The 11653-nt window shown below is 39.8% G+C and overlaps 1 protein-coding gene across 4 annotated transcripts in view; it reads left to right on the top strand.

The window, feature by feature from the left end:
- Nucleotides 1–11653, top strand: part of LOC103725176 (multidrug resistance protein 2) — an 87577-nt gene that overhangs the window by 52821 nt on the left and 23103 nt on the right. For 3 of the 4 annotated variants that reach the window (XM_029558320.1, XM_029558321.1, XM_008822487.3), the window contains one exon: nt 3480–3683. The exons of the other annotated variant lie outside the window; for it this stretch is intronic. In XM_029558320.1, the coding sequence (XP_029414180.1) occupies nt 3480–3683 (204 nt within the window). The remainder of the gene's footprint in view (nt 1–3479; nt 3684–11653) is intronic. 4 annotated transcript variants of the gene reach the window in all.

The following is an 11653-nucleotide window of genomic DNA, read 5'->3' as shown; positions in this document are numbered from 1 at the left end:
AAAAATAGATGAATCACAAATAAAAATAAAGTCATCACTTGTTAAGACTTTGAGTGTTCCCCTAAAGTTCATGTGTTGAAATGTAACCTGTACTAAGAAGGATTAAATATGTTACGAAGATGGAAACTTAACCCAACTATGATGTGTAGAGGTTGCGTCTTTGGGAAGTGATTAGGATTAGGTAGAGGCATTGGAGTTGAAATACAATGACTGAATTCTGGTGGGTTTATGAGAGGTAGGGAGGGAGGAAGGAAGGAAGAGGAGGAGGAGGGAGGGAGGAAGGAAGGAAGGAAGGAGGAGGAGGGAGGGAGGAAGGAGGGGGAAAAAGGAAGGAAGGAAGGAAGGAAGGAAGGAAGGAAGGAAAGAAGGAAGGGGAGACTTTAGTGATGTCGTGTAGGCAAGAGGCCCAAAAGCCGGAAAGCTGCAGTCCTGCAATCCTTGCAGGTATCTAGAGGAGTGATCTTAAAAGATCAGCAAGTACAAAGTCCCTGAGTCTAGTGTGTTTCCCAGAGAGCAAGAATTTGTCATTTTTTGATCTCTTTTTCCTTTAGCTCTTGCAACCATCCAAAGCAGGACCTGCATGTGTTTGAAAAATTAAATACAAGGGAAATGTCCCTGCTGTGCCTGTGGGGGATGTTCTGAGTATTGCTGTCTGTCAGCAGCTGCTGTGAAAATGAGTTGTGTGTGAGATTGCAGGTGCTGAGAACAGGAGCACTGTAGCATCTCTGTGCTGCAGATTCTCTCCAGGCTGCTATCCTTGACCTTCACATGGGAAATGTGCAGACAGCTCTTTTTATGCCACTCAGCTCTTTGACCTGTGCACATTGTGTAAAGGGTCTCTTCATTATAAACTCACTGATTGCACCACAAACAGTACATTTGCTTTATTATTCATGCTAGCTCTTTCAGCCCTGTTTTGGTTCCCTGCTAAGGAATTTAATGCTCCTGGGTAGTTGTGGCAACTTTTCCCCCACTACCTCTCAGTCCATTGATTATGTCAGATGGGTATTAAATGATGCTGAGGGATTGATTTGGGGAGTTATAAAGGATGTGTCAACGAATTCAAAGTAGTAAGAAGCTTTGGTCATTAATCATTGTACTTTCTCAGTTCTGGAGTTGGAAGAGATTTTCCAGAGTCACAGAGATGGCAGTAGCTGTGTGTATTTGTCATTTTTATTATTGATGTGACCAAAGTAAATGAAATCAACATAGAGGCCAACCCATGGTTGCTTTGTCTCTTGTACTTGGACAGAACATCATGGCATTGGCTGCATGTTGCAGAGGAGGAACTCACATCATTACTGACAAGAAACAGAACAAGACAGGAAGGGGCTGGGGACAAGATATCCTGAGGACCAACCTCAGTGACATACTTTCTCCAACTAGGTCCCATTTCCTAAAGTTCCCAGAATACCCCTCCCACCAGTGTGGTGCTACCAGCTACATACCAAGTCCCCAACCCATGAGTGTTTTTTGGGCACCTCATATTCAAACCATAATACCATGTGTAATGATTAGTATTAACTGTCAACTTGACAGAATCTAGAATCACCTAGGAGACAAGCTTCCAAGGAAACCTGTAAGGGATTATTTAGCCTTTGGATATGCCAGTGAAGGATTCTTTTGATTAGGTTAATTAAGTAGGAAGATCTGTCCTAAAAGTGGGCAGCACCGTTTCTTGTGCTAGCATGCTGGACTGTATAAAAAGGAAAACGTGGGGCTGGCTCAGCAGTTAAGAACACTGGTTGTTCTTGCAGAAGACCCAGGTTTGAAACCCAGCACCCACATGGCAGCTAACAACGGCCCATAACTCCAGTCCTAGGGAATCTGATGGTCTCTTCTGACCTCCGCAGGCATTGCACGACACAGATGCACTTACCTACATGCGGGCAATACACGCATACATAAAATATAATAAATTTTTAAAAAAATTATAAAAAAAGGAAAATGTGAGCCGAGCATAAGCATTGCTTCCTGTTTGTGAGTATGATATGACCAGCTGCTTCAAGCTCCTGCTGCCTGACTTTCCCACTATGATGGATTTACTCTTAACTGCAGACCACAATAAACCCTTTCTTCCTTGCTTTTGTCAGGGTATCTTATCATATCATATCTTACCATAGCAACAGGAAAAGAAACTAAGATACCATATTAGACTGAAGTCCATCATGACCAGTACTTGAGTCCAGCTCCACGTGGATAGAAGAAATGTTAGGGAAAGCAACATGAGCATTTGCAGAGAGAGCGGTCTGGTGACCAGAGCAGGAATGCTAAATGGCTTGAGGGCATGGCTTCTACCACAGACAGCATGTGTGCATCATAGGGGGGTGGGATGAATTTACCTTGCAGATTAACTACTGCTTAATACAATACCGAAACCCATTTATCATGTACTCTCTGGCCTTCCAACTGAAGGTCTGATACCTGCTTACTATAAACTAAATTCCATAATGTTCCACTCAGTATCTTTTCCAAATCAAATTCAAGTAACTTAAACATAATGAGTGTTTCAAATAGACACAGATATATTTGAATATCCTTAATGAAAAATAGAAACCTTAAACTATAAGCAGTTGTGTAGCTAGTGTTTAATCTTCCTCTATTTCCATTTTGGAATAGTTTTCAGGCTCATTTACCATGCTGATTTGCAGAGCTTGCTTGAAGAACTCTGATACATAAAAGATTTTTTTGGTATTGAAATACCAGATAGGAGCTGGGGAAATGGCTCAGTGGATAAGATCTCTTTCTCTGCACACATGAGGACCTGAGTTTGAATCCTCATCATCCACATTAAAAAACAAAACAAAATGGGCAAAGCAAAGCTGTGCATGCCTGTACCCCTAGCACGAAGGGACAGAGACAGGTGGATTCCAAGAGCTCACTGGAAGCTTGTGGTTCAGTGAGAGAGACCCTATTCCAAGGTAGTAAGGCAGAGAGTAAGAAGACACCCACCATCCTGCTCTGGTCTCCGCGTGGGTACACACTCATGTGCAGCATTACACAAACACGCCAAGAAAAGGAGAAAAAAAAAAAAAAAAAAAAAAGTAGATGTTGTTTAGGAAAAAGTGATGGGGAGATAGGGGAGGAGTTAGAAGGGAGGGAGTAGGCGTGGACTTGATCAAAACACCTTATATGCATGAAGGAAAATTCTCAAATGTTTTTAAAAGTTAAAAGTAAAAAATCGTAAGCAAACATTAGCTGAGAAGGCAGTGTATTTGCATGAAAGTAAGTTGTCCTAATCCTTAAAGAATACATAAAACTGCATTTTAAAGATAATATAAAAATGTGTCTCTAGAGCCGGGCATGGTGGCGCATGCCTGTAGTCCCAGCACTTGGGAGGCAGAGGCAGCCGGATCTCTGTGAGTTCAAGGCCAGCCTGGTCTACATAGTGAGTTCCAGGACAGCTGGGGCTACAGGGAGACCCTGCTTCAAAAAGAAAAAAAAAAAAAAAGTGTCTCTAATTTGCTGTGTTTTTTCAGGCTATGGGTTCCAGGCTTGCTGGAGTTACCCAGAATGTAACCAATCTTGGGACAGGAATCATCATATCCTTAATCCATGGCTGGCAGCTAACGCTTGTACTCATAGCAATTGTACCGCTCATTGTATTAGGTGTCGCTGTTGAAATGAAAATGTTGTCTGGTCAAGCACTAAAAGACAAGAAAAAACTAGAGGTTTCTGGGAAGGTGAGTCAAATTAAGTGCAATTACTTACCTGGCAGAAAAAAAAAAATTCTTAGTGGTGGTATTTTGTTGCTTCCACTGCTAGCAGGGCTCTGAGAATGTTTTTACAATCGCTCTTCAAGACAACATTATTTTCTCACAAATTCAATTCTGAAGAAAAGTGGGAAACACATCCCGAGGCTCAGAGACTGCCACCTGCTTTTCATGGCTTTTCTGGTTTCAGGCCATTGTCGTCACATTTCCCTGTTCCTATCCAGTCCCCTCCCCTCCTTCCTGCCATCCTGCCACCTACCCACCTTCTCTGTTTTGCTTCTTTCTCTGAACCAAGTTTAGAGTCATTTCTGTATCAGGGAAGTAGGCCCATTTTATTATGCATGACTGGGAAGATTCAGTATGGAAAGTCACCAGTATTTGTCTCCATTTCAGACTATTGCTCGTTCTCCTTTGTCATGCCTCCTCCCTCCTTCCTGGGTCTGTATGCTTCCCCGATCCTGTTTGTTCTGAAAGCTCATCTGTTTTTTTCTCAGAATTAAATACTTATGCAGCATTTCCTGGCTTTCCTCCTTACAGTGACCCTGCAAGGTAGGTTCTGTTACTACTTCATTTTTTCAGGTGAGGCTGGGGCACAGGCAGGCAGTGCCCCCTGCCTTAGAGGCTGGTCACTCCTGAAGCCAGAATTGAAACTCGGATGATGGTGTTCCTATTAGCTAGAAATCCAAGAGGTGAAGCATAATCAGATATCACATGATCTCTACAGAAGTGAGAGGTCAGAGCAGGGCTGATCCCCAAATGGGCCTAATGTTTCCTAGGGATATATCTACTGATGGACAGTCCAAATTCTCAAGACTTAAAATCTGGACCTATGCAGGTAAAAGTGGTTTGGGTTCCAAATAGATTGAGTGTATTTATGGCTCTTTGTCTTTGAAGCATGCTCTTCACTGACAAGAATGATTAGGAAAGTCTGGAGGTTAGTTGTCACCACAGACACTGTCCTTTGCCAGGCTGCATGTCCCCAGGTTCCTTACCCCACTTTCCTGGAATTTCTTTGGGGAAATCTTTATGATCAGCTTTTTAAACTATTGTTTCTGAAATGAGACTTCTTAGGCAGTATCTGTGCAAACTGTCAGTGTGGTGATGCCATCCCCACTCGGGTGTTCTATCACAATTAGCTGTAGTCCCAGAAGGAGGAAAATTCCTGTGCTGGCAACTTCAATTAACAATATACTTTTTGGAGCTGGGCATGGTGGTGCACGCCTTTAATTCCAGCATTTGGGAGGCAAAGGCAGATGGATCTTTGTGAGTTCCAGGCCAGCCTGGTCTACATAGTCAATTCCAGGCTAGCTAAGGCTAGAGGGAGACACTGTCTCAAAAAGACAAAAACAAAATACAAACAAAAAAACCCAAAAAACCAACAATACACTTTTTGGGTTTCTATTGTGATGACCCTTCATATAGAGAAAACATGGAAACATCTAAAATGATGTATAAAACAAGGGAAGCATTACCATTTCATAGTATGATTATTTAATGATATGCCTGAAGTGTCATGAGACATGTCTTAGAATGTTGATAGGAAGATGTCCTATCCTAAGATCACTGCAAACTGAAGGTTAACACCTTTGTAACCAGACATTGTACATGAGACTCTTGAGTTCTTTCAGTGTAAAGGATGGTATATTTTCTTGTCTTGTCTTTTTTTTTTTTTTTTTTTTTTTTTTTAAAAAAGGTCTTCCTGTAGCCCCAGCTGTCTTGGAACTCATTATGTAGACCAGGCTGGCCTTGAACTCAGAGAGATCTGCCCGCCTCTGCCTCCCAAGTGCTGGGATTAAAGGCATGCGTCACGACACCTGGTGACATGGTAGATTTTCAGAGTAATGGTCAGGCATGTTGGTGTAATTCAGCATGGCTCCTCAGTGGGACAAAGGTGCATAGAGGCCACATCAGCCATTCCACTTAATATTAAAAGTCAACCTCATCGGATAGAATTCTCAGGTTACCATTATTATTTATTAACTACCATCATCCTGTGAGCTCTACATATATTCTTCCATTAAATGCTCTTAGTAACTGTGCAGAATTATCCCTGTTGGACAGATAATAAAGCATGTTTAGAGAGATCCTATATCTCACCCAGAGTCACAAGGCAACAGACTTCTAACTGATCTATTCCTTCCAGTCTTGGCCATTTGTAGTCTGTATTCTTCTCACAAAACCCACTCTCCTACTTCTTATCTATTAGATAAAAATTAGATCGTGCTAACCCTTTAATCTTAGAGTCTTCCAATGGCTTCTAACAATGGTTACAAATAATCCAAGCTTTTCTTCTGGTTGCAGAACCCTGCATGGTAACTCCTGATAACTCTGTCTTTGTCTTACCCTCCACTGTCCATTCTCACAATGTTGTGGCTGCCAGGAGCTTTTTGCAATTCCTAGCACACTCCAGTCTGGTTCCCTCCGACCTGATGCTGTCTCTTTTCGCTGGTAATGTCTCAGAATTATTATATTCTCAGAGCCCTTTCCCAGTCCCAGAACACATGCCTCTTCTCAGTCTTTGAATTTTCTGTCTTGTTTCTTCATTTATCAATTAATAGTATATCTTTCTTGCTAGAACAAGAATCCCCCGAGGGACAAGAATTTCCAATGATTCACCCTTTAAGGAACAGAGCAAGCTTGAGATCTCTAAGCAGGTCTGTGTAATTTCACAGAATGCTTATATCCAAATGTGTGATATCAGGGTCTGCTAATATCCCAACCATATGAGCACTCATATTCTGACAGTATGATGTTACAGCTTGTTCATGTTCTCTGTGTTTGACAACAGAGCCTCACTCAACGTTGTGTGATGTCAGGGTCCTGCTCATCCTGCCTGTGAAATCAGTACCTGCTCATTACAGTCTCTGTGATGTCAGGATGTGCTCATAGCCCCTAAAGCTTGTACTTGGTAGTGCTCAATCGTATTATTGTGAACTAATGAACATTTCTGGAAAATAGATGCATTTTTCTTTTCAACAATGAAAGCCTTAATCAAACTTGATTTTTTTTTTTTAGGGCAGGAAGAGAAAAGTAAAGAGGTTGATTTTTTTTTTCCTTTTAAAAAACACATTTTTTTAAGGCCTGCCTGGGAAACAGTGAGTTCAAAGTCAGTCTGGGTAGCCTGGTGAGATCCTGTCTCAAAGTAAGTAAAAAAAATGCTGGGTGTGGTGGCACAAACCTTTTATCCCAGCACTCAGGAAGCAGAGGCAGGTGGAACTCTGTGAGTTCAAGGCCAACCTGGTCTACATAGTGAGTTCCAAGCTAGCTGGGGCTACAGGGAGACCCTGTCTCAAAAAGATTAAAAAAAAAAAAAAGGAAACACACTTTTCTTTCTCTAAAATTATTCAGTAAATGATACTTTCTGAAGGACACAATATATTTGTTACTTCTTGAACTAAGAGGGCCCTTCCCTTTCAATGCTGACTGAGTCTTGTGACTGATGCTCTAAGGATACAAGCTTCTAATTAAGGCTTTCCCTAATTGCTTCTTTGTGCCTCAAGATGAAGAGATCACACTGTAAAGTGACACGTTATTTTACTGACTGTGCAAAGTCTGAGACTCAAACTCCCATTTTTATCAGCTATATAAACACTGAAAAAATATGACATTTACAAGCTAAACACAGTCAAAAACATCCTTACCTTAGAAAATGATACAGAGAAAATCTTTCAAACATTACATTGAAGTTGACTATAAATCTTCCTTTTCAGTACACATGCTGTAATTTAGTGAATGTTCTTACTAACCCATAAAACCTATTTGTTTGAACCCTTCTAATTTAAAATATTTCTAATGTGTGTGAACAAGGATTGCCTGGGCGAATTTTTTCCTCTAACATCTTATTTTCTTTTACTTTCAGGATTTTCAAAAACGAATATATATATACATATATATATATATGGAGTGTGTGAATGTGCAGCTACAGTCATGTGTATGGGTGCTGGTGTGTGGTATATATTTGGTGTGTGCATGCATGTGTGTGTGTGTGCGTGTGTGTAATTGCACGTGTGGGTGTGGGTGCATGTGCACATGTGTGTATAAGCATGAGGTCAGGAGTCAGTTTCTATTTTCTTTCCTCAAAACCATTCACCTTGGCTTTTGAGACAGGATCTCCTACTAGGACCTAGGGCTTGTGATTAGGCTTGGCTGGCTGGCCAGCAAGGCCCATGGATGTATCTGTATTCATCACCCTAGGGCTCAGATTACCAGCACATACCACCACAACCAGGGTTTTTTTTTTTTAATGTGGGTTCTGGGGATCAAACTCAGGTTCTCATGCTTGCATGGCAAAACTTTACTCACTGAGCCCTAAAGTGGGTACATTTTTAAATATGTGAAATAATTTAAGCCTGTATATTTTCCTGTATTTCTAAGATTATCTTGCTTAAGGTTGGCATAACTTGATCTTCTTGGCTTCTGTCAGAGAATAATTTTTAATTTTAGGTTAGTGTGTGTGTGTGTGTGTGTGTGTGTGTGTGTGTATGTGTGTGTGTGTGTGTTCTGAACAATCCAGAGAATGACCTATGACAGCCACACTTTCAGATAGGAGTGAGTTTATTAATCATGTAGCAAATGAAAGTAAAAGAACAAATAGCAAGTAGCAGATAGATAGAAACAGCAGGTAGCAAAGCATCATCAAATCAGGCACCCACAGCATCCAGCAGAGACAAGTAGAGTAGGCTGATGGAGAGAGCAAAGGTAATAGCAAAGCAGGTACTCATAGCACCCAGCAGAGATGACTGGAGTAGCCTGATTGAGAGAGCAAAAGTAACAGCAAATCAGGACTTACAACATTCAGCAGAAATCAGCTGAAGAAGAAACAGTCATTCTGGAGTTTCCAATTGAGAATCTCTCCATGGATGAGCTTCCAACTTCCATTGCCACCATGAGATAACAATGTTGGAAATGCCTTCCAGCTGTTCTCAAGGACATCATGTTTTTAATATGTTGATCTGCTTGCTGGTTTTCCCTCTCCCCATTACAGAGCCAGTAGATTTTGGAAGACAATTGACATAAACATGCTTGAGTGTGAAACAAGCAAGGGCCTCTCTGTTCCCAGAGTCCATTTCAACAAGCTTAAACAGCATAGGAAATTTTACCAATGTAATGTATATTACAGTATGATGACTGACAGGATCTCACTATTAGCCAAAGCTGGCCTCCAACTCATGGTCCACTGGCCTCACCCTCCCAAAGCATTATAATTATAAGAATGGGCCATCAATGTCTGGCTTTATTTTTGTTTCTAAGACTATGGAAGTGTGTGTGTGTGTGTGTGTGTGTGTGTGTGTGTGTATGTGTGTGTGTTAGGCACCTGTGTGTATAGATGTGCACACTGTGTGTGAGCATGTAAAAGCCAGAGGAAGACAGCTGGTAGTTTTGTCTGCCTTTTTATTAACTTTGTTTGAGACAGGGTCTCTTACCAAACCTGAAGCTCACTATGCTGGCTGGCCGGCAAGCTCTTGGGATCCACGTGTCTCTGCCCAAGGCTGGGCTTCCAGGAATCATGACAATGTCCAAATCTACAAGGCTCTGGGAATTTGAACTTATGTCCTCTTGCTTTCACAACAAACACCAACTGAGCCATCTCTCCAGCCCCACATTTTTTTTCTAATAGTTTTTTTTAAAACTACTCTTCAAATCTGACTTCATGTCTTAAGCTGTATTTTCTTATGTTGAAAGTTAGATAATTTATCTAGGATTTAAAGGAAAGTAAGTGAGATTTCAGATTCTTGTAGTTTTTTGCTATAAGTTTTTGCTATAAATACAAATGAATGGCATGTATCAATATTAGAATTAGTCCTGACCAGTGAGAGAGAAAGAACATCTTGACCAATAAGAGTAATTCTTCTTGGTGACTTAAATTTTTAGAGAGCCTCTGTCCACCCACTCATTTTACAGATGAAGAAAATAAGTCTGAATAGTAATTTGGCTCATGACTGAGAAACTGAAAACTCATTGGTATGTTGATTTTTTTTTTGTATTCTCCATATCCCTTTACTTAGACTCCAAAGGGTTGTAAAGGATGTATATGTCCTTATCAAAAAGCCTTGATGGAAGTAATATGTGATTTAAACATAACTGGAAAACAGAAACTGGGGGTTGGGGGGAAGGGTAACTATAATACTTGCCGTGCTATTAAAAATAGCTTATTCCCAAACACTACTAGAAGATACAGGAATGAAAAGTAGTAAACACTCAAACATCAGTACAGTAATCCATCAAACTCTAAAGATGAATAAAAGAAGAAAAAGGCTTCAAAACAACAAGAAGAAAATTATACAATCAAGCATATATCTTTTGACGATAGCTCAATATAAATGAGCTTATTCTCCAATTAAAAGATGCAGACTAGATAATTGGATTAAGAAAGATGCAATAATATTGTGTCTGTAAGAAAACTTATAAGAAAGACACAATCTTAAGTGAAATGTTGGAGAGTGATATTCCAAACAAATGGATTCTGAAACCAAGAATAGTCAGCTATGTTTATAGCCAACAAAATAATATTGTAAGACAGAATCATAAGAAAAAAAGGTTATTTGTTGATCAAAGAAATAATTCATAAAAGATATATTTATATGCACTAAGTATCAGAGCACCTGGCTTTATAGACAACTATGACTGAAGGGGAGATAGGGCCTCCAACATAGTAATAGTATGTGATTTGACTATACCACTCATCAATACATTATCTGTATTTTTTAAAATTAAGCTCCTAGTCTCTCATCACAGTGGAATGGAAGTTGAAATCAACAGCAGGAGAAACTACAAAAACAGTACCAAGAAGGAAATTTATAGCAATGAGTGCCCATACTATAAAAAGAGATCTCAACCTAATGATGCATCTCAAGATCTTAGAAAAATGACAACAAACCAAACCAGAAACAGAAACCATAATGAGGACACAAATAAATGGAATAAAGCCTAAAGGAACCCCATAAAGGACCATTGAAACAAGTGCTGGTTCCCTGAGTGAAAGCTAAACTAGCTGAAAGAGAAGAGCCAAATAGACAGAAATAAAAGACATTACAGTTGATACTACTAGAAACTCAAAGGAGCATTAGGGGATATTTTGCCAGAAAATGTGCTCATAAATTAGCAAATGTAGACAAAATAGATTGTGGGCAACTGTGACCTACCAAAATTGAAAGAAAAGTATTTAAGAAACTAAGAACAACAATATCATGAGATTAAACCAGTAATGATTCTCCAACAAAGACCCAGGACCAGATGGCTTCACTACTGAATTTCCACAAATTTGAAACACAATAAAAGATACCAAAGTACCTTACACTACAACAAAATATGAAGGTAAGAATTTCTTCGAAACTCATTCTCAGGCCACATTACCCAGATACCAAAACCTGACAAGGACACAATAACAAAAACAAAAAGCTATAGCCCAATATCTGATGACTGCAATGGATGCAAAAATCTTCAACATAATACACTTAATTTAAATATGAAAGCATATTAAAAAGATCACATACTGATAGGCATGATGAAGTCCTGGAGTCCATGAGACAGGCAGGAGGAATGTTGGTTGCTAACCTGGCTTATATAATGTGTTGAGGATACTCTATGCTACATAGTGAGATGCTGTCTCAAGAAGTCAAAGAATGAAACAGGTAAAGCATGCCATGATCAAGTTGGAATAATTACTAGGCTGCAGGGATGGTTCAATTTGCACAATTCAATGAATGTACCTAAATAGAATAAAAGAAAATCACAGTCATCTGAGGAGATCTAGAAGTAACATTTGAGAAACTTCTACATGGCTTCATGATAAAAAGCCCTTGATTAGTATAGAAGGATCATACCTCAACATATTAAAGGATGTACATGACAAGCATAGCCAATACGATGTTGAATGGAAAAAAAATGCATTTCTTTAAAAATCGGGAATAAGACAAGGGTATCTAATATAACCATTGTTA

Source organism: Nannospalax galili, unplaced genomic scaffold (genome assembly GCF_000622305.1).
Source record: "Nannospalax galili isolate Female #2095 unplaced genomic scaffold, S.galili_v1.0 scaffold85, whole genome shotgun sequence".
NCBI classification, from domain to species: domain Eukaryota; kingdom Metazoa; phylum Chordata; class Mammalia; order Rodentia; family Spalacidae; genus Nannospalax; species Nannospalax galili.
This window is presented reverse-complemented; position numbering and strand designations above follow the sequence as displayed.